This window comes from Oncorhynchus kisutch, linkage group LG15, assembly GCF_002021735.2.
Source record: "Oncorhynchus kisutch isolate 150728-3 linkage group LG15, Okis_V2, whole genome shotgun sequence".
NCBI classification, from domain to species: Eukaryota; Metazoa; Chordata; class Actinopteri; order Salmoniformes; family Salmonidae; genus Oncorhynchus; species Oncorhynchus kisutch.
Window position 1 is genome coordinate 9,424,110 of NC_034188.2, and position 22,957 is coordinate 9,447,066.

At 40.7% G+C, this 22,957-nt stretch overlaps 1 protein-coding gene across 2 annotated transcripts; it reads right to left on the minus strand.

Annotated features, from left to right (window-relative positions):
* Positions 1–280: 280 nt before the first annotated feature.
* Positions 281–21,069, minus strand: LOC109904951 (SPARC). 2 transcript variants are annotated; one of them, XM_031789595.1, is made up of 10 exons: positions 20,908–21,069; positions 7,522–7,589; positions 7,344–7,382; positions 6,427–6,523; positions 4,500–4,621; positions 4,184–4,304; positions 2,568–2,701; positions 2,004–2,152; positions 1,515–1,663; positions 281–1,105 (listed from the first exon to the last, which is right to left on the minus strand). In XM_031789595.1, the coding sequence occupies exons 2-10, from the start codon at positions 7,579–7,581 to the stop codon at positions 1,077–1,079; spliced, it is 900 nt and encodes a 299-aa protein (XP_031645455.1). In that variant the 5' UTR covers positions 7,582–7,589; positions 20,908–21,069; the 3' UTR covers positions 281–1,076. The 2 variants fall into 2 exon arrangements, with proteins under 2 accessions (XP_031645455.1, XP_031645456.1); XM_031789596.1 differs by having other exon boundaries at positions 6,427–7,382; positions 20,908–21,007.
* Between the last annotated feature and the right edge of the window lie 1,888 nt (positions 21,070–22,957).

Here is a 22,957-nt window from a genome sequence, read left to right on the forward strand (position 1 = left end):
AAAGGCGTAGCCTACAATGCAGTACAGAACAGCATGCACTGCAACTGTATATGTGGCATTTCTTTCAATGAATTGATACTTCATGATGATGTGCTTCATATCTGTGATATGGACGCTTTGGAGGTCTTTTTGTTTTGTTTTCAAAACTAATGTGTAAAAGACAACTAATTAAATGTCCCATGATATGTTCTAAGTCCATGTTTTTCCATTTGTTCCAGTTGAAATTGATCAACATTGTGAGGATACTGAATAAATGCAGATATGAAAGCATGCAGCAGTGTTGGACATTCCAGTAACTTTTATTTAAGGAAAGAGATCTATTGTTGGTCACACAATGTCACAAAGTAGAAGAATGTCAGTGAACATGCTAAAGCTTGAGAAGAACGGTCAACCTGCGAGACGTTTCCCTCGTAGAGTTGAAACAATATTTCCTTTTATTCTCAAAAAAAAATTTCAGTACACTTATGCCCTTGTTGTGTGGCAGAATCTATGTAAGAAAACAAACCTGAGGATAGTCAGGCCTTAATTTAAGCAGTAGTCAAGAGTCAAACAAAACAACGAAGATGACAAAATGAGTGAGGACACCAAAACAACTAAAATATTTTGGAAAAAAAGCAAATGAAAGAAGCATTTATTTAGAAACTTTATTTTTTTTAAAGATTTTTACAAAACTTGTATCCTCCAAAGAATGTTCTATTTGATGTTTATAAATCCAAGCCCTGATCACGTGAACACAATATACATGTTGTGAACAACCATTATCACAACCCATTCAACATACATTTACATCTTTCTCCCGTCAAAAGGTATCTTTCTGTTACCTCCTCTAATCTATCTGGTTAAAAAGGATTTTTTTTTATTTGCAGAAACAAGAAGAAAAAAAATGGTATCATGATCACGTTTTGTGATTTGTTAGTTCAGACTGTGCATATGTCTTTTTCAGCAATTTTAGTGGTGTCGGTTGGTCGTTAATTAGTTGTAGTTAGCACCGTTACTGTGTTCCTCTAATTTAGGGATCAGCTGAGCACCTTGTCCCGATAGAGACTCGTTTTCATACTGTAGGTCAGCTGATGAGCTTAGATGACAAGGTCCTGGTCGACATCCTCTGGAAAAAAATTAAATAAAAATACAAGCCCACCATTAACAAGCAATAATGAAATGGCTATGAACCGTTTCAATTCAAAACCAGACAGTAAAGTAGAAGGACGGGAAGATATGTCTGAAATGGTACCCTATGCCCTATACAGCCCTTAGGACTCTGGTCAAAAGTAGTGCACTATATAGGGAATAGGATGCCATTGGCCCTTAGGACTCTGGTCAAAAGTAGTGCAACATATTGGGAATAGGATGCCATTGGCCATAGGACTCTGGTCAAAAGTAGTGCATTATATAGGGAATAGGATGCCATTGGCCATAGGACTCTGGTCAAAAGTAGTGCACTATATTGGTCCTCCTGTTAACGAGTGTAAATAACGAGTGTAAACTATGAGCGAGGTGTTTTTAAAACTACTCACGCTCCTTGATGCTGAAGCAGTTGGCCCACTCCTCCAGGGCGATGTACTTGTCATTGTCAGCGTCGCACTGCTCGAAGAAACGAGTGGTGCAGTGCTCCATGGGGATGAGAGGGGCGCGCAGGGGGGCCAGCTCTGTGTGGGACAGGAACCTACAACACCACACAACACCTGTTACGAAGCATCTACGCAGGCCTTATAAAGGCTTTATATAGAGGCTTTATGAAGGCTTTGTAAGCTATAGTGTTAGACCCTAGAAAAGTATGAAGAGCACCAATGTAGCAATGTCAGCTTTTTTCGCTCATAAAACAATTACATCCAGGCATGCTGCTGATATCCTTTCTGAAACATTTTTAGAGATGTTTCAGTATTGAAGTCCTGACTAGCACAGAGTTGAATCAAAGTTGTAGCCCAAACAAGCCTGTATTTATGTAATGTTGAAACAATCCTGCTGAAGCAGAAAACAGGAAACTCTTCCTCTCCTCAACCTACCCATCGACGGGGTGCTGGTCCAGCTGACCGAACTGCCAGTGGACGGGGAAAATGTACATGTTGTAGTTCTTCTCAAAGTCGTGGGCCAGCAGGTCCAGGGAGTGCTCTCCAGCCTGCAGTCTCTTCTCGTTCTCGTAGATCTTCCTCACCTGCAGGTTAAGTAAAACATTTTTTTTTTTGCAAACATTTGTTTGCCTAATAATCTTTCGAATAGATTAAACTGATAAATAAATCCCAGTAGGATTGGATGCACAAAAGGAGTCGACTTCACAGTGAGAGCAGAATGTAAAATCCTATAATCATATTTTGGTTTATTCATTATTTTCGACCCATCTGCAGAGTTCGGTAAATGAACGTAAGCAAAATTAATTGGTTCTGTGCTGTGTTTAATAATGATTTTGACCCAACCTCATGAGGCAAACGTGCAGTTACTGGGTTCTGTGCAGTAAATGGGTTCTGTGCAGTAAATGGGTTCTGTGCAGTAAATAGGTTCTGTGCAGTAAATGGGTTCTGTGCAGTAAATGGGTTCTGTGCAGTGCATATAGAGTGGCTATGTGGACTTACTCTGAGCTTCTGCTTCTCAGTCAGCAGGTTGTTCTCCTCATCGCGCTCGTACAGGGTGACCAGAACGTTCTTCAGCCAGTCCCTCATACGCAGGGGGAACTCATTCAGCTCAGCATCCATGCAGGCCTCGATGACTGGAGAATAAACAGGAAGGAGAATGCGTTATATGTCAGAGCTGTCCACACAGGGCTCAGTGACTGGAGAATAAATAGGAAGGAGAATGAGTTATATGTCAGAGCTGTCCACACAGGCCTTGATGACTGGAGAATAAACAGGAAGGAGAATGAGTTATATGTCAGAGCTGTCCACACAGGGCTCAGTGACTGGAGAATAAACAGGAAGGAGAATGAGTTATATGTCAGAGCTGTCCACACAGGCCTCGATGACTGGAGAATAAACAGGAAGGAGAATGAGTTATATGTCAGAGCTGTCCACACAGGGCTCAGTGACTGGAGAATAAACAGGAAGGAGAATGAGTTATATGTCAGAGCTGTCCACACAGGCCTCGATGACTGGAGAATAAACAGGAAGGAGAATGAGTTATATGTCAGAGCAGAGGGCTCAGTGACTGGAGAATAAACAGGAAGGAGAATGAGTTATATGTCAGAGCAGAGGGCTCAATGACTGGAGAATAAACAGGAAGGAGAATGAGTTATATGTCAGAGCAGAGGGCTCAGTGACTGGAGAATAAACAGGAAGGAGAATGAGTTATATGTCAGAGCAGAGGGCTCAGTGACTGGAGAGACACACGGGAAGAAACATTAGGTACGGTCAGAGAGAGAGAAATAAACAGGGCAGACCCAGGAACAGCTGAAGAAGGTTTTGTTTAATGATGTATGGTCCCCAAGGTGCCAAAGGGTTTCATTTAATTAAGTCAAGTAAGTCATAGTCAGAAAGTTGTTTTGGAAGTAGGACATTCAAGTCAAAATCTCCAGTCCTATTTTTCAAACAATTATGGTCAAGCCCTACGTCATAGAACATAAAACCCACAAAATGTGACATTTGTGTCCATTGAAATGTATGTTTGATGCGTACAGCCCCATAGGCAATGATTTTGTACCTTCTTGTTTAATCCCGTGGTTGAATACTGTACCTGACATTTAGAGGCTTTTAGTTTAAAAAAACAAACATTTAAAATGTTCTGCGTCCACAACGTGCAACAACATCATCTCCACCGGTGCCCTTCAGTCCTAAGGTACTCATCACCAACAGTGAGAGATGCATGGGTTTGATTCTGTTTAATGACAGACATTTTAGCTGCAGACTCAGCGGTAGTTTGAGAAGGGTGGCGGTGCAGTGAGCATGCTACAGCCTGCCCTCCACTCTAAGTGTTAGGTTCCTTAAGGCTCTCTTTCAAGCCCATCAATCATTCCCCTGGAGAAGCTTTCAGCAGGGCTTCAGCTCTAAGACAACATAACCAGTCACACTGGGAACGGAGTCTCAGAGGAAAATGTGTCTCTGGGGGATTCTGAAAGGTGAACTTTTTTTTTTGCACTGAATTGAATGGTTGTATTAAAACGTTTTCAATGGTCCCTGTGGGGATAAAATACGTTGAATTGAAATGAATTTAAAACAATTTAATCCATGAATGTTTGTAACGATAAAGCATAGCTCACATTTGCATGGCCCGATGTAGTCTAGGTGCAGTTTGTGGCCCTTCTTGGTTCCCTCCAGACTGCACTTCTGGGCAAAGAAGTGGCAGGAAGAGTCGTAGGTTGTGTTGTCGGTGGCGCAAACCTGGAATACACAGATTATATTCATGATATAGTCAGAAATTACAGTATATCAAGAATTAGCCAATGATGCAAATCAGTAGTAGCATTATTGTACAGGTCAAGGTTCTATTAGGAACGTAGTTAAATATGAAACATCTAGGCCTACTTGATGTTGGTCTGAACAGATTAGAATATGATTCATATAATGATAACTCACATGCTCAAACTCTCCAACAGCACTTGGGCAGGTAGTTGGGTCCTGGCAGACACACATGGGGGTGTTCTCCTCATCCACCTCACACACCTTTCCCTTCTTGCAGTGGTGGTTCAAGCAGGGGCCTACGAAGGAATCGGATTTTTTTTTTTAAAACATTCTGGAACATTAAAAATGGAACATATCGAAGTGTTCTTTTGCCCTTGAATTTAATGCTAAGTTATTCAACAGACAGATATTCCTGGCAGTATTTAGCAGAGGAGTGTGGCGGCGCCCCTGTCAATTAGGAGAAGGGTTTATTTTCCGTTTCCTAAAAGCTTACTGGAACCATTGGGTGGAACACATGATGATAGGTCTCTCTTTTTGAGACAGAAGAACCCTGTCATTACCAATGTGTCGCCCCCCTCTCTACCATCTAGCCAACATCTCAATGTGTCGCCCCCTCTCTACCATCTAGCCAACATCTCAACGTGTCGCCCCCCTCTCTACCATCTAGCCAACATCTCAACGTGTCGCCCCCCTCTCTACCATCTAGCCAACATCTCAACGTGTCGCCCCCCTCTCTACCATCTAGCCAACATCTCAACGTGTCGCCCCCCTCTCGCTCTCTCTACCATCTAGCCAACATCTCAACGTGTCGCCCCCCTCTCGCTCTCTCTACCATCTAGCCAACATCTCAACGTGTCGCCCCCCTCTCTACCATCTAGCCAACATCTCAACGTGTCGCCCCCCTCTCCACCATCTAGCCAACATCTCAACGTGTCGCCCCCCTCTCTACCATCTAGCCAACATCTCAACGTGACGCCTCCCTCTCTACCATCTAGCCAACATCTCAACGTGTCGCCCCCCTCTCTACCATCTAGCCAACATCTCAACGTGTCGCCCCCCTCTCTACCATCTAGCCAACATCTCAACGTGTCGCCCCCCTCTCTACCATCTAGCCAACATCTCAACGTGTCGCCCCCCTCTCGCTCTCTCTACCATCTAGCCAACATCTCAACGTGTCGCCCCCCTCTCGCTCTCTCTACCATCTAGCCAACATCTCAACGTGTCGCCCCCCTCTCGCTCTCTCTACCATCTAGCCAACATCTCAACGTGTCGCCCCCCTCTCGCTCTCTCTACCATCTAGCCAACATCTCAACTTGTCGCCCCCCTCTCGCTCTCTCTACCATCTAGCCAACATCTCAACGTGTCGCCCCCCTCTCGCTCTCTCTAACATCTAGCCAACATCTCACAACACAGCTGCTGCAAAGGAGCACCGACATACAGCTTCATTTGATTGATGTTTTCACACCTCTACTAAACCTAAGCAGCCTAAAATATATAGTAGCCCAAGGATCATCAACTAGATGCAGAGTTTTTCTTGAGTGGATGATCACTGGGGCCGGATATATAGTTACAAAAGAAATGTGTAGATTGAAAATTGACCACAAGAAGCCCAAATAGATATAATATTTGACTAAAACATAATCATTTTAAACCTTGCTTACATTTGAATAAGATCACATGTCTCTATTATGCGTGGGAATACCTTGGAGCAGATTTCCAAAGTTAAAATCAATTGGAGCTGATTTGCTGATTTGTCTTTTATGTCCAACAATAAATACATATTTTTTCATATTCTTTTTCTCACTCAGATGACTTGGGGGGGCCAAATAAAACCACCCTTGGGCCAAATTTGGCCTCCGGGCCACCAATTGGGGAACCCTGTAGTGGCTATTGTGTGTTTAACGTTACAATGATAGCTATACATTACTGTAGCCATGCTGACTGTTAGCTTGGTGAATGTTCCCAATTAGCATTGTAATATGTGGTAAACTAGGATTTTAATATAAGCTTCCCTTCACAGAAGGCATTGGGGATTAGGTATTGTTTTCTCACATCTGTCGAGCGACAGTAGTGATTAGTGATTACAATGAGTATTGCTCACTCTCAGCGGTGACCTCCTCCTCCTCCTCGACATCGATGGCCTCGTCGAAGTCTCCAGTCTCTACCTGCACCGGGTTGACCCCCACCTCTGGCTGTGCCTGAGACAAGGGCAAAAGAACACAAAACAACACTTCCATATGTTCCATTTTTAATGTTCCAGAATGTTTGAACAATAGAGAGACAGTAGAGTTGGAATCAACACATTTCAAGTTAATATATACCATATCAAAGATGACACTATATAAGCTATGGGCAATGCTCATAAATTGGTCGCACAATTTTAGTACCAGAAAAGGAAGCTGTAGCTAAATGTCTTTAGTTATCAAGCGGTACGGCAGAATGAAGTCTGTACTTCAGACAGGTCTAGACAGAGGTGTAGCAGCCTACAGCTGGATGGGGTGGATAGAGTCTGACCCACATGTGGTGAAGCCATTAAAACGTCATGGTTTCCTGTCCGCTGTATTTATAACCTGTGGGATTCTGCTCACTCTGTCTCAAGCTACATTACAGAAAAATAGTCAACATTCAAGGGAAAAATCCTCTGTCACAAAAACGTTTGAGATTAAATTATTAAATTATTTCAGTCGTACCGTTGTTTACGTTTGTTAACTTGTCAAAAGCGACACAGAGAGAGTAAAGAATACATCTACTGTAAATGTTTTTCATCTCTCTGTGTTTTGATTCCTACACGACACTATTGCTAATTTGCTCCCACCTGTGAAAGTGTCTACTCACTGGGCACAGACGTCAATTCCACGTCCATTCCATGTTGGTTCAACGTAATTGAATTGAAATGATGTGGAAACAACGTTGATTCAACCAGTGTGTGCCCAGTGGGTACGTTCACATTGTGTGATGTTGTTTCCCCCCCTAAGCACATCTGTCCATAGAAATCTGGAAACAAGATAATGACCTTACCTCCTCACCGACATCATCAATGATGGGCTCCTCCTCAGTCTGAAATGGTTAAGACGATGGTGTTATCATTGTTTGCCACACACACACACACACACACACACACACACACACACACACACACACACACACACACACACACACACACACACACACACACACACATCAAAGGGGCACTTACAATGGAAGCGGTGAATGCCTGACCAGCTAGGCACAGGAGGAAGACAATCCACACCCTCATCGTTCAGTCTAGAGAGAGACACAAAGAGGAACATTTTAGTACACATTACACACATTCAACTCAACTGATGTCTGGTTGATAACGAGGTGCAGTTGAGGTCATACTGCTTTCCAGTTTACCGCCTGTCTAGAGCAGCGCTATGTACTGTATTCCTATACACGGTGTACAAAGTGTACGGGCCAGACACGGTCCAGACATTTACTCAGGCGTGGTCAAACAAGTCATGCAGGGACAAAAACAAGATGTTACTCCAAGAATCACAAAAGGCTCATGGGTAGCGGTTTGGTTCCAGACAAACTGTCCACTGTCCTGTCTGATTATAGGGGGATAGCTATGTTCACATTCTTTGTGGATAGCTACGTTCACATTCTTTGTGGATTGCTCAAATGACTGTCTTATTCAATCACCGGAGCTGAATTCAGTCTCCTGTTCGACATTGTATTTCCAACTAGTAAATAGATACTTAGAAAAGTAATGTTGAATGTAGTCTTGTGCTAGTAGTCTACAGTATTACATATGAGGTCTACTGGAGATTTTTTAGTGTAGACTTTAGTGTAGACTTAGACTTTAGTGTTGATTTAGACTTTAGTGTTGATTTAGACTTTAGTGTAGATTTAGACTTTAGTGTTGACTTAGACTTTAGTGTAGATTTAGACTTTAGTGTAGACTTAGACTTTAGTGTAGACTTAGACTTTAGTGTTGATTTAGACTTTAGTGTAGACTTTAGTGTAGACTTTAGTGTAGACTTTAGTGTAGACTTAGACTTTAGTGTAGACTTAGACTTTAGTGTAGACTTAGACTTTAGTGTAGATTTAGACTTTAGTGTTGATTTAGACTTTAGTGTAGACTTTAGTGTAGACTTTAGTGTAGACTTTAGTGTAGATTTAGACTTTAGTGTTGATTTAGACTTTAGTGTAGACTTAGACTTTAGTGTTGATTTAGACTTTAGTGTTGATTTAGACTTTAGTGTAGACTTTAGTGTAGACTTTAGTGTAGACTTTAGTGTTGATTTAGACTTTAGTGTAGACTTAGACTTTAGTGTAGACTTAGACTTTAGTGTAGACTTTAGTGTAGACTTTAGTGTAGACTTTAGTGTAGATTTAGACTTTAGTGTTGATTTAGACTTTAGTGTAGACTTAGACTTTAGTGTTGATTTAGACTTTAGTGTAGACTTAGACTTTAGTGTAGACTTTAATGTAGACTTAGACTTTAGTGTAGACTTTAGTGTAGACTTTAGTGTAGACTTGGATCACCTTCTTTAAGGACAGGCATTTCCCATTTTTGGAAATGTGGGTAATATTTGGTTCAGTCTTTTCAACCTTTACTCACCCACTCCAAAATACTGATATTGATCAATGAGATTCCAACCTATTTTCACATTCTCAAAAAGACACTCAGAAGTTTGTTGAATTCTCAATGTGTAATCCCTATGCGTTCTACCATTCCAATGGAAAAACAATGTAGGATTTTTGGTTTAGTTGGCATCTACAGTTGAAGTCGGAAGTTTATATACACCTTAGCCAAGTACATTTCAACTCAGTTTTTCACAATTTCTGACATTTAATCCTAGTAAAAATAACCTGTCTTAGGTCAGTTAGGGTCACCACTTTATTTTAAGAATGTGAAATGTCAGAATAATAGTAGAGAGAGAATGATGAATTTCTGGTTTTATTTATTTCATCACATTCCCAGTGGATCAGAAGTTTACATACACTCAATTAGTATTTGGTAGCATTGCCTTTAAATTGTTTAACTTGGGTCAAACGTTTCGGGTAGCCTTCCACAAGCTTCCCACAATAAGTTGGGTGAATTATGGCCCATTCCTCCTGACAGAGCTGGTGTAACTGAGTCAGGTTTGTAGGCCTCATTTTTAGGAATTTTCCAAGCTGTTTAAAGGCACAGTCAACTTAGTGTATGTAAACTTCTGACCCACTGGAATTGTGATGCAGTGAATTATAAGTGAAATAATCTGTCTGTAAACAATTGTTTGAAAAATGACTTCATGTCATGCACAAAGTAGATGTCCTAACCAACTTGCAAAAACAACAGTTTGTTAACAAGACATGTGTGGAGTGGTTGAAAAACAAGTTTTAATGACTCCAACCTAAGTGTATATAAACTTCTGACTTCAACTGTAAATGTGTTATCACTGCGTTTTCAATAACATATATTTGTATTTATACAACAACCTAATGTGTTATCACTGTGATTCATCTAATAGAACAATAGAACAAAGACCTGGGTTGCAGTTGAGATTACATCAGTAGTACATCAGTAGTACATCAGTAGTACATCAGTAGTACATCCGTAGTACATCCGTAGTACATCAGTAGTACATCAATAGTACATCAGTAGTACATCAATAGTACATCAGTAGTACATCCGTAGTACATCAATAGTACATCAGTAGTACATCAATAGTACATCCGTAGTACATCAGTAGTACATCCGTAGTACATCAGTAGTACATCAGTAGTACATCAATAGTACATCAGTACTACATCAGTAGTACATGAATAGCACATGATCAATGCTGTTTGAGATTATGCATAGATTATTACAGCAATCTCCAAAGACCTGAAAACTTTTCATGCTATTTTGAAGAAGACATTTATAGTTACAGTAACCTCAATGTGGCCATGGATGTGTTACTCATTTTAAGGTTGAACAAATACATTCGTTTGTAAGATAGCCTTAACTAAAGTAATATTGAATAGTGTTTGGTTGACAACCCAACCAAATATCAACAAGGTATATAATGCCTCGATAGTTTCATGTGAACTACTGAACTACTGGCTACTGGCTAAATCATTGTCTTTTTGGTTTTTGTCTTTTTGGATTTTTGGTTTAGTTGGGGACGTGAATCCAACGTATCATTTGTTAACGCTACCAGTCCCGCGATCCCAACTAAAATCAGCTTTTCATTTATCTCTCTGACTATCATTTATCTCCATGCCCAGCCCTTATATTGAGCCGTACAAAGAAGTGTTTTACCCTTTTACTTTCGGGACAACAAGGACTACAAGTAGAACACAAAATAATCAGTTATAAACAGTTGCTTTCATGAGTTTTATTGACAAATTGACAAAGGTCTGCCGACTCAAAAAAAAAGATTTAAAAAATACATTTCTATGAATGGCGTAAGTAAGTAAAGTGTTTGGTAAATGACTATTCAACCTGTCAGTGACAACTGTGTGGAGTTTGTGACAGCAACTAAATGAACGTATTATAGTATCATAGACATTACAGTATGTTCTGGGGTTTCCTCTGATTTTCTTTGTAGATGAATCCATTACAGTATTGTAGACACTATGTCCTGAGATTTCCTCTGATCTTCTATGTAGAAGAACCCCTTACAGTATTATAGACACTATGTCCTGAGATTTCCTCTGATCTTCTTTGTAGATGAATCCATTACAGTATTATGGACACTATGTCCTGAGATTTTCTATGATCTTCTATGTAGATGAACCCCTTACATTTTAACGACTCCTGCATAGCTTGTGAGAGTCATAGATCAAAACATGTTACATGTATGTGTTCGTGAGAGTCTCAGCTTTTCATCGATAGCTTTTAATAGTTTGTAGCTCAAACTATTCGGACTATACATACGTTTTTGTAAAATGTCCCTGCCACAGGTCCCTTGATCCACCCTTGTCTTACAAACACTGCTCTAGCTCAGTCCCTCACACAGACGAATGGTTTTGGTTGAGATGGAGACGCGATTCCAACATATCAATTATTCATTTGTAGACCAACAGGAATTAAAGCCAGACTCAGTCAGTGGCACAGATGGAATTATACAGGCAGAAGATACATCTCCTTTGGTTGCTTTGACAACCAAACACAATACAATATCCAGTTTACAAATTAATAAGTTACATGTTTCCATAAAAAGAAATCCACCAAAGCCTGAAACACTAGTTCTATACGTATTGTCTATTCGTCATGGAACACTGGGTTGAAATGAAACATGATCTGTTTATGACTTCCTTAATGCTATATAGGCCTAAATAGTCTCATTGGTGATATAAGACTTATAAAGCATGGATACAGTTCATTTGCTCTGTTGAAACCCCCCCCCCCCCGCACTGGTGCGTTTTACAGGGGTTAAATCGACCCTTTTAATTGACTTTGATAGTGACGGTGAATCTATTTAGTTACTTAGAGCTCTCTGATCATAGCACATTGGTAGTAGTCATTGACAACTATTCTAGCTAAGCTGGGCTTGGTTAAAAACCTGGATGGAAGACCAAAGGGTAGCTGTAGATGGATCAACTCTCCAGTAGGAGGTGCTGTAGGCAGATCAACTCTCCAGTAGGAGGTGCTGTAGATAGATCAACTCTCCAGTACAAGGTGCTGTAGATAGATCAACTCTCCAGTACAAGGTGCTGTAGATAGATCAACTCTCCAGTACAAGGTGCTGTAGATAGATCAACTCTCCAGTACAAGGTGCTGTAGATAGATCAACTCTCCAGTAGGAGGTGCTGTAGATAGATCAACTCTCCAGTAGAATGTGTTGTAGATAAATCAATGTATTCTCCACGTAGATTCCATGGCACATTATGCTGACAAATTACGTTGAAACAACGTTGATTCAACCAGTTTTTGCCGAGTGGGATGTTCCCTCTCCACACTGGCTTATTTGTCTATGGTATTAAAGAGCAGCAGGACATTCTTTCTGTTCCATATGCTTCCCTTCCTGTTTAGACCCATTACACCTGTTCCATATGCTTCCCTTCCTGTCTAGTCCCATTACACCTGTTCTATATGCTTCCCTTCCTGTTTAGTCCCTGATACCTGTTCCATATGCTTCCCTTCCTGTTTAGTCCCTGATACCTGTTCTATATGCTTCCCTTCCTGTTTAGTCCCATTATACCTGTTCTATATGCTTCCCTTCCTGTTTAGTCCCATTATACCTGTTCTATATGCTTCCCTTCCTGTCTAGTCCCTGATACCTGTTCCATATGCTTCCCTTCCTGTTTAGTCCCATTACACCTGTTCTATATGCTTCCCTTCCTGTTTAGTCCCTGACACCTGTTCCATATGCTTCCCTTCCTGTTTAGTCCCATTACACCTGTTCTATATGCTTCCCTTCCTGTCTAGTCCCTGATACCTGTTCTATATGCTTCCCTTCCTGTTTAGTCCCTGACACCTGTTCTATATGCTTCCCTTCCTGTTTAGTCCCTGATACCTGTTCCATATGCTTCCCTTCCTGTTTAGTCCCTGATACCTGTTCTATATGCTTCCCTTCCTGTCTAGTCCCTGATACCTGTTCTATATGCTTCCCTTCCTGTCTAGTCCCTGATACCTGTTCCATATGCTTCCCTTCCTGTTTAGTCCCATTACACCTGTTCCATATGCTTCCCTTCCTGTTTAGTCCCTGACACCTGTTCCATATGCTTCCCTTCCTGTTTAGTCCCATTACACCTGTTCCATATGCTTCCCTTCCTGTTTAGTCCCATTACACCTGTTCCATATGCTTCCCTTCCTGTTTAGTCCCTGACACCTGTTCCATATGCTTCCCTTCCTGTTTAGTCCCATTACACCTGTTCCATATGCTTCCCTTCCTGTTTAGTCCCATTACACCTGTTCTATATGCTTCCCTTCCTGTTTAGTCCCATTACACCTGTTCCATATGCTTCCCTTCCTGTTTAGTCCCATTACACCTGTTCCATATGCTTCCCTTCCTGTTTAGTCCCATTACACCTGTTCTATATGCTTCCCTTCCTGTTTAGTCCCATTACACCTGTTCTATATGCTTCCCTTCCTGTCTAGTCCCTGATACCTGTTCCATATGCTTCCCTTCCTGTTTAGTCTGACACGACTGCCGAGTGCTGAAGCGAGTAGCGAGTAAAAATGGTCTATCCTTGGTTACAAAACTCACTACCGAGTTCCAAACTGCCTCTGGAAGCAACGTCAGCACAAGAACTGTTCGCCGGGAGCTTCATGGAATGGGTTTCCATGGCCGAGCAGCCGCACACAAGCCAAGCGTCGGCTGGAGTGATGTAAAGCCTGCCGCATTTGGACTCTGGAGCAGTGGAAACGTGTTCTCTGGAGTGATGAATCACGCTTCACCATTTGGCAGTCTGACGGACTAATCTGGGTTTGGCGGATGCCAGGAGAACGCTACCTGCCCCAATGCATAGTGCCAACTGTAAAGTTTGGTGGAGGAGGAATAATGGTCTGGGGCTGTTTTTCATTGTTCGGGCTAGGCCCCATAGAGCCAGTGAAGAGAGATCTTAACGCAACAGCATACAATGACATTCAGCATCACAATGTCGCAGTGCACAAAGCAAAGTCCATAAAGAAATGTGGAAGAACTTGACTGGCCTGTACAGAGCCCTGACCTCAACCCCATCAAACACCTTTGAGATTAATTGGAACATCGACTGCAAGCCAGCCCTAATCGCCCAACATCAGTGCCCGTCCTCACTGATGCTCTTGTGACTGAACGGAAGCAAGTCCCGTCAGCAATGTTCCAACATGTAGTGGAAAGCTGACCAAAAGAGTGGAGGCTGTTATAGCAGCAAAAGGGGGGACCAAGTCCACATTAATGCCCATGATATTGAAATTAGATGTTCAACAAGCAGGTGTCCGCATACTTCTGGCAATTATATGAGTGACCTTTGCTTGGTTACGAACTCTGAATGTGGAAAAATACAGTGACTCTGGCAGAAGTTACAAAGGATGACGTCTTCAAATACTGTGAACAAGGAAGGTTCTCTCTACTTTGAAAAATGAAAAAAATATATATCTTTTTTTTCACACTTAGAACTTGGACCTCCACCTCTAACAAACATATAGCTAGTAAACATATAGCTAGTAAACATATAGCTAGTATACATATAGCTAGTAAACATATAGCTAGTAAACATATAGCTAGTATACATATAGCTAGGATACATATAGCTAGTAAACATATAGCTAGTATACATATAGCTAGTAAACATATAGCTAGTAAACATATAGCTAGTAAACATATAGCTAGGATACATATAGCTAGTAAACATATAGCTAGGATACATATAGCTAGTAAACATATAGCTAGTAAACATATAGCTAGTATACATATAGCTAGTAAACATATAGCTAGTAAACATATAGCTAGTATACATATAGCTAGGATACATATAGCTAGTAAACATATAGCTAGTATACATATAGCTAGTAAACATATAGCTAGTAAACATATAGCTAGGATACATATAGCTAGGATACATATAGCTAGTAAACATATAGCTAGGATACATATAGCTAGTAAACATATAGCTAGTAAACATATAGCTAGGATACATATAGCTAGTAAACATATAGCTAGGATACATATAGCTAGTAAACATATAGCTAGTAAACATATAGCTAGTAAACATATAGCTAGGATACATATAGCTAGTATACATATAGCTAGGATACATATAGCTAGTAAACATATAGCTAGGATACATATAGCTAGTATACATATAGCTAGGATACATATAGCTAGTATACATATAGCTAGGATACATATAGCTAGTAAACATATAGCTAGTAAACATATAGCTAGGATACATATAGCTAGTATACATATAGCTAGGATACATATAGCTAGTATACATATAGCTAGGATACATATAGCTAGTATAGCTGGATACATATAGCTAGTAAACATATAGCTAGTATACATATAGCTAGTATACATATAGCTAGTATACATATAGCTAGTATACATATAGCTAGGATACATATAGCTAGTAAACATATAGCTAGTAAACATATAGCTAGTATACATATAGCTAGTATACATATAGCTAGTATACATATAGCTAGGATACATATAGCTAGGATACATATAGCTAGTATACATATAGCTAGTAAACATATAGCTAGTATACATATAGCTAGGATACATATAGCTAGTATACATATAGCTAGTATACAGATAGCTAGTATACATATAGCTAGGTAGTATCTGAGAGGAAGCTAGCGATGTGAAAACAAAAACACTGCTACCAGCTTCAAGAAATGTCTATATTTAGCTTGGAGGTTGTACTGTGTTGCCAAACTTCCTATCTAATGATATTTTTTAACATATTTATACTTAGTCTTGTTTTCAGTTCAGTGGGAGGATGACTGACGTAACAGCAAAACAAGTGATTTTATTTGGAAAGCGGTGCTCATAGACAAACAGGAAGAGGAAACGGCTGTGCAAAGAGGCCCCTTTTCAGCAGGTATTTCATTTAGAGGTTTGTTGGTTTGGGGCGTAAACTAAACTGGGAGGGAAAGAGCAGATCTAAATGGTTTTCAAAGAGGCTTTAAAGGCTGCAGGATTAGGGAATTCTTTCTTCTTCTTCAGGGTGATATAACCGGTGGTTAAATGTCTTGGAAAAGAAGCCTGGTGGCTATAGGGGGACTAGTGGCTCAGTCTCTGTGTATGTTGGTCAGAGGAGGACCTCAGCATGGAAAATGGACAAACATTTACCGACAGTAAATGTACATTTTGAAAAACACTGGAAAAGTCCCTTTCAAAGACTCAACGCACTTTAGAACTCATGCACTTACTTAGAGAAATAAAATATATAACAATTCTAAGAAATGCATTAAATTAAATCTAGTCGTACAGTGTTAGTCTTGAGAATTATGCAAACAAAATATTTTCTGAATGAGTGGTATTTCTCTGGACAGCTAGGCCCAATGAGACACATGATGCGTACAGGTCCCAGATGGTATGGAGCCATTCCATTGCATTTAAGAACCTTTACTGCAATCCTCACAATATGTCAAATGTTTGAGAACCAATTCCAGAACCTTCGGGTATTTTCATAATGTATATCCCTATCGTTATGTTGTTGTTCTTTGAATAGCAAGCTATGTAAATGTAAACCATCTTCTACCATGCTTGAAATGACACCTTTGACAACAAATCAAACAAAGTACTCCAAATCAATCAAAGTACTCCATCTGAGGGAAAAAAAATCTCAGGAGGAGCGAATCTCAGGAGGGGAGAATCTCAGGAGGGGCGAATCTCAGGAGGGGCGAATCTCAGGAGGGGCGAATCTCAGGAGGGGCGAATCTCAGGAGGGGCGAATCTCAGGAGGGGCGAATCTCAGGAGGGGCGAATCTCAGGAGGAGCAAATCTCAGGAGGAGCGAATCTCAGGAGGGGAGAATCTCAGGAGGGGCGAATCTCAGGAGGGGCGAATCTCAGGAGGAGCAAATCTCAGGAGGAGCGAATCTCAGGAGGGGAGAATCTCAGGAGGGGCGAATCTCAGGAGGGGCGAATCTCAGGAGGGGCGAATCTCAGGAGGGGCGAATCTCAGGAGGGGCGAATCTCAGGAGGGGCGAATCTCAGGAGGAGCAAATCTCAGGAGGGGCACATCTCAGGAGGGGCAAATCTCAGGAGGGGCAAATCTCAGGAGGGGCAAACAAAAGAGGTTTTGAAAACCATGGTCTATTCCTAACGCATGGGACCTCTAAGCTACACAACGGAGAGAGGGAGAAAAGTCAAGGACTGATATATGGAGTAACCCAAGTTAAGACTTAGTCACCTGAGCCGTTTAAATCATCCCTATCCCACCATCACATCTCTCTTTCTTCCTCTCTGTCTCAGAGGGTTAACCTTAAAGCAGTGGGTTGAAACGTGACTAAGATATAAATCTGAATGGAATTCCTGAGTCCTATAATTTAAATGTGTGTTAAACCCCTTTCTCTGTCATTCTCTCTGGACTTAACTCCTCTCAGTTGGTCTACTGGCCCTAAACACACACCTGTCTCACATAAAAAACTACCACCAGTTTCCTAATTCTCCAGTTAAATAATTTAACAATTTACCACAAGCTCTGATTGGCACAAAATCTGTGCCAATCAGGTGTTTGAGTTCGTAAAGTTTGTTCTAAATGTGTTTTTTAATTTAATTTTTTAAAATATGTGCATCCAATATATTTCACTCTAAAGTCTGACCTGGTGTGGTAAACAGTATGTTAGTCATTTACTATGTAACACAAAAAGCTCTTTTGTCATCTACAGTGGGCTAGTCAGTCTGCAACACTGTATATAGGCCTTCAGACCCTCATCTCTCTAGCTGTACTGGCACGGAGCCAGAGGAGTGTCGCTAGGCAATACACTCCGGCTTCCTTCCACCTCTCCTCCTCTGAGTCTCTCTCACACACCCATCCCCTTGTTTCCATCCCCTTGTGATTTCGTACATTTGCTTAGTGGTTGAAGAAGTGAAGGAGTGAGATCTGGCGTTCCTAGTCTAGCTAACACTCTATGGTTAATTCTGCTGTTTTTTTTTTTATGCTGACTCGAGAGTTAAAATGTTTTCCATTTCCTCGTCAGACTGTTGGTGAAGAGATGGCATGAGCACAATAACTTCCTTCCTGTCCAGGATTAGAGCTTTCTTAGGGTTGCCATGCAGCCAATCCAAAATATCCACAGTCCTTTCTCTCTTTCTTGACCTAGTTTAAACTTTATACTCTGCACAACAATAGCTACCCTTCAGCACATCGAACCAAACAACACATTTTATTTTCAGAAAAGCGACCTCCTCTCATACTAAGTGAAAGACAGTTTAAAAAAAGTATTTGTATTCATCAATAGGCAAGAGGATATGTGAAGAAAAAAAAACAATCCAATGCATAAACAGTTTGTCATTCTTTAGTCGTTAACTCAAACCTGAATACTTCACTCAGTTCACTGCTAAACTGAAAAAAGACAAATAGATCCTATAAGCCAGCTTTGATATCTCAACGGGTGAAATGTGCTTTTCCTGAAAAGCTGACAATACAAGCTGAAAAAAATGAAACATTGACTAATAACCTAATAGAGTTATATTCTTGTACAACAAAAAAAAAGGCAATTGAGAATAAATGGTTTTCACTTTTCTTTGTTTTAAAGGTATTTATTTGTTCAAAGTTGCAGTAATTCTCAGGCAGAACAATGGACAGAGAGTGTGTTATGTCAGCCTTTCTGTGTGAGTTTGTCAAACTCAGAGGCTATCAGAACAGACATCTGCAGGATCTCACAAAGAGCCTAAACAGCTGGTGGGGATTGTCATGGTAACGTGCATTCCTGTTGAAGGAAGTAATTGGGAGTGGAGGGAGGGAGGGATCTGTGTTGAGATTGCTCCTCTCTCTCTCTCTCTCTCTCTGTCTCTCTCTCTCTCTCTCTCTCTCTCTTTCTCTCTCTTTCTCAATTCAAGGGCTTTATTGGCATGGGAAACATATGTTAACATTGCCAAAGCAAGTGAAGTAGATAATAAACAAAAGTGAAATAAACAGTAAACATTACACTCACAGACGTTCCAAAAGAACAAAGACATTTCAAATGTCATATTATGTCTATATACAGTGTTGTAGCGATGTGCAAATAGTTCAAGTATAAAATGGAAAATAGATTAACATAAATATGGATTGTACAGAATTTTGTTCTTCACTGGTTGCCCTTTTCTTGTGGCAACAGGTCACACATTGTGCTGCTGTGATGGTACACTGTGGTATGTCACCCAGTAGATATGGGAGTTTATCAAAATTGGGTTTAACATAGCCTGTCTTCTCTTGAGAGCCAGGTCTGCCTACGGCGGCCTTTCTCAATAGCAAGGCTATGCTTACTATTTCTGTACATAGTAAAAGTTTTCCTTAAGTTTGGGTCAGTCACCATGGTCAAGTATTCTGCCACTGTGTACTCTCTGTTTAGGGTCAGTCACAGTGGTCAGGTATTCTACCACTGTGTACTCTCTGTTTAGGGTCAGTCACAGTGGTCAGGTATTCTGCCGCTGTGTACTCTCTGTTTAGGGACAAATAGCATTCTAGTTTGCTCTGTTTTTTTTGTTAATTCTTTCCAATGTGTCAAGTAATTATCTTTTTGTTTTCTCATGATTTGGTTGGGTCTAATTGTGTTGCTGTCCTGGGGCTCTATGGGGTCTGTTTGTGTTTGTGAACAGAGCCCCAGGACGAGCTTTCTTAGGGGGCTCTTTCTCTAGGTTCATCTCTCTGTAGGTGATGTCTTTGTTATGGAAGGTTTGGGAATATCTTCCTTTTAGGTGGTTGTAGAATTGAACAGCTCTTTTCTGGATTTTGATAATTAGCGGGTATCGGTCTAATTCTGCTCTGCATTATTTGATGTTTTATGTTGTGCACTGAGAATATTTTTGCTGAATTCTGCGTGCAGAGTCTCAGATTGGTGTTTCTCCCCTTAAAGGGCAATGGGTTCTATAACTGAGTCAAGTATTTTTAGCCAGATCCTAATAGGTATGCTGAATGTTATGTTCCATTTGATGGCATAGAAGGCCCTTCTAGCCTTGTCTCTCAGATCGTTCACAGCTTTGTGGAAGGTACCTGTGGTACTGATGTTTAGGCCGAGGTATGTATAGTTGTTTGTGTGCTGTAGGGCAACGGTGTCTAGATGGAATTTGTATTTGTGGTCCTGGGAACTGGACCTTTTTTGGAACATCATTACTTTTGTCTTACTTACTCTCGCTCTCTCTCTCTCTCTCTCTCTCCCCTTCTCTCCCCTTCTCTCTCTCTCTCTCTCCCCTTCTCTCTCTGTGTCTCAACTAAATTCAAAGGGCTCTATTGCCATGTGAAACATATGTTTACATTGCCAAAGAAAGTGAAATAGATCATTAACAAAAGGGAAATAAACAATCAAAAATGAACAGTAAACTTTACACTCACGAATGTTTAAAGGAGTAGATACATTTCGAATGTCACATTATGGCCATATACAATGTTATAACAATGTCTAACTAGTTAAAGTACAAAAGGAAAAATAAATGAACATAAATATGGGTTGTATTTACAGTGGTGTTTGTCCCCCCCCCCCTCAGGCTTTGTCGAGCCCCATCCCCCTCCACCACCCCTCCAAGTAACTATGTGGCAACAATACTTGTGTAACATTGTGCTGTTCCAATAGCGAATGTCAGAACTAGTTCCTCTGCGGTCTGTATACTTTTCACAGCTTTTCCATGAATGAAAAGGTACGGAAATCATTTGATTATAACTTTTCTAAATTCTGTTGAACTAAATATTCTATTGACAATATAGTTTCAGAAGAAATATTTACTAATTTCAAAGTTTGCACAATCTTTTTTCTCCAATTTTGCACCATGATATATTTTAACTTTCAAGGTGTGGTCAAGCAAAAAAACGATTAATTTCCTGCACAACTTGAATTTATAACCACAGGAAAGCCTCCAATCACTGTCGTTCAGGTTAACACTCTGAAATACTATCACATAGTTCAAGTATCACAGCAACTCAAAACAGAGCACCACGTTTCCAATGCAACATTAGTTGAGAAGTCCTTACTGACTAAGTCACAGCAAGTCATTGAGGAGGATGCTGTCTTACCTTCAGAACACCAACAAGCAGAAAAGCCAAAGGAGAAGTCAGCTGTCAGAGAGGACTAAGACTATCTAACAGCTACACAAGTTCACACAGAAGACATTTGCTGTGGGCAGGCTCAGGCAGACCCCCTAACCCCGTCCCTTCCTCAGAGGGTGGGACATCTGACAGACGCTCCTAAATTTAACTCTATGCTCCCTTCTAGACAGCAGGAACTCCCAAGGTTTATGGATTCTACAGGGGCCTATTTTGCTTTGTAGTTTTTTTAATTTTTATACATTGTTTAGAGACCGGGCGGATCATCCACATGCATTTCAGAAGTGACTCCAATTTTGTGACATTTTAGCATAGCAATAGAAAATGTATAGCCTTAATTAAAGACAGTCATATACGGCAGCTGTCGTTTTATAGTATTTGCACTGTTATATAATGTTTTAATGTATACAGGACAGGACCTACATGTTTAATCATGAATTGTTGTAGGAACATTAGCTTGCAGAAGCTCTCTTGAGATGAAGCTATTCCTTATGGCAGATATTTTTCTATGCATTTTACTTGGCAGTGAAAACATTTGAAAACATGAAATCAATCCTTGTTTCAGCTTCTATGTTGTCTGGGAAAGCTGAGAAACCGGAGAGTTCTACTGACTGTAATTGCTATGACGTAACTGACCAGGGTCATGTCATCTTGGTTCACCCCTAACTAATTAGGCCCTAGGGGTTTCCTTCCTCAGCATGATACACACATCTACTAGATGACATTTGACAGTGACTCCACAGGCCAAACAATATAACTACTGAAAGAGGCTGCTGTAATTCACAACACAGCCATTGTCAAAGATATGTTTCACTCTCAATTCCAATGTCAGGTTAGATAAGATATTGATTCATATTACTGTTTCTATAAGGTTAAAAACATAGTTTAAAGATATATTTTTTTTAATATGTTTTAGAAAATAACATTATAATTTCTCAAAAATCTGAAAGGAACAAATTGAGAGCTGTAGAGATGAGTAATCCTATGGGTCCCTGCAACCATTTCTTTATCATTGGAAGTCAGTGCTGGTGAAACGTGGAACCATCAGACAGAAATAATCAAAATCAGAAAAACATTGTGAGGTTTTACAGATCCATATATATATCGGATTGTGCCTCTCTGTGGTGGATTACTAATGTCTGTTTCCAGTCACCCCAGTGTGAAGCTAGAACAACATCTGGATCAGACAAGGGGAGAAAAAATAGCTGCAATGCAACGTGGCATTTTCCATTCTGGCTGGAACATTCTTAAACCCCAAGCCCAATGCATGCGATGGAGAGAGAGAAAGGGGGCGGAGTTAAACTGAGTCTCACGGTTCCCAGTAGACGTGGCAGCAGTACTGTCTGTACAGGCTGCCGTGTCTGAAATGGCCCCCTATTCCCTATGCGGGCCCTGATCAAAAGTAGTGCACTAAAAGAAATAGGATGCCATTTCGCACACAGCCTATATCTGAGGCAACAAGTCCTCACAGAGTCAGTTATACAGAAGGGCTGTAATCTAGTGTATAAATGCCATTACAGTTTGAAAATTGAGATTCCCAGCTGCCTGCCTGCAGTGTGTGAGCCTCAGATTACTATACAGTATACACCTCAAAATGATTATCTGAGAAAGAAAGAATAAATTGGCACCAATCACTTATAGACAGATATTTATAGCAAGGTTTCCATTCAATTGGCGACAGATTTGAACATGAATATTCGAGAATCCGTATAAAGAAAATATGTGATATGTTTCCACCAGCGATATGTTTCCACCAGCGATATGTTCCCACCAGCGATATGTTCCCACCAGCGATATGTTCCCACCAGCGATATGTTCCCACCAGCGATATGTTCCCATCAGCGATATGTTTCCACCAGCGATATGTTTCCACCAGCGATATGTTTCCACCAGCGATATGTTTCCACCAGCGATATGTTTCCACCAGCGATATGTTCCCACCAGCGATATGTTCCCACCAGCGATATGTTCCCACCAGCGATATGTTCCCACCAGCGATATGTTTCCACCAGCGATATGT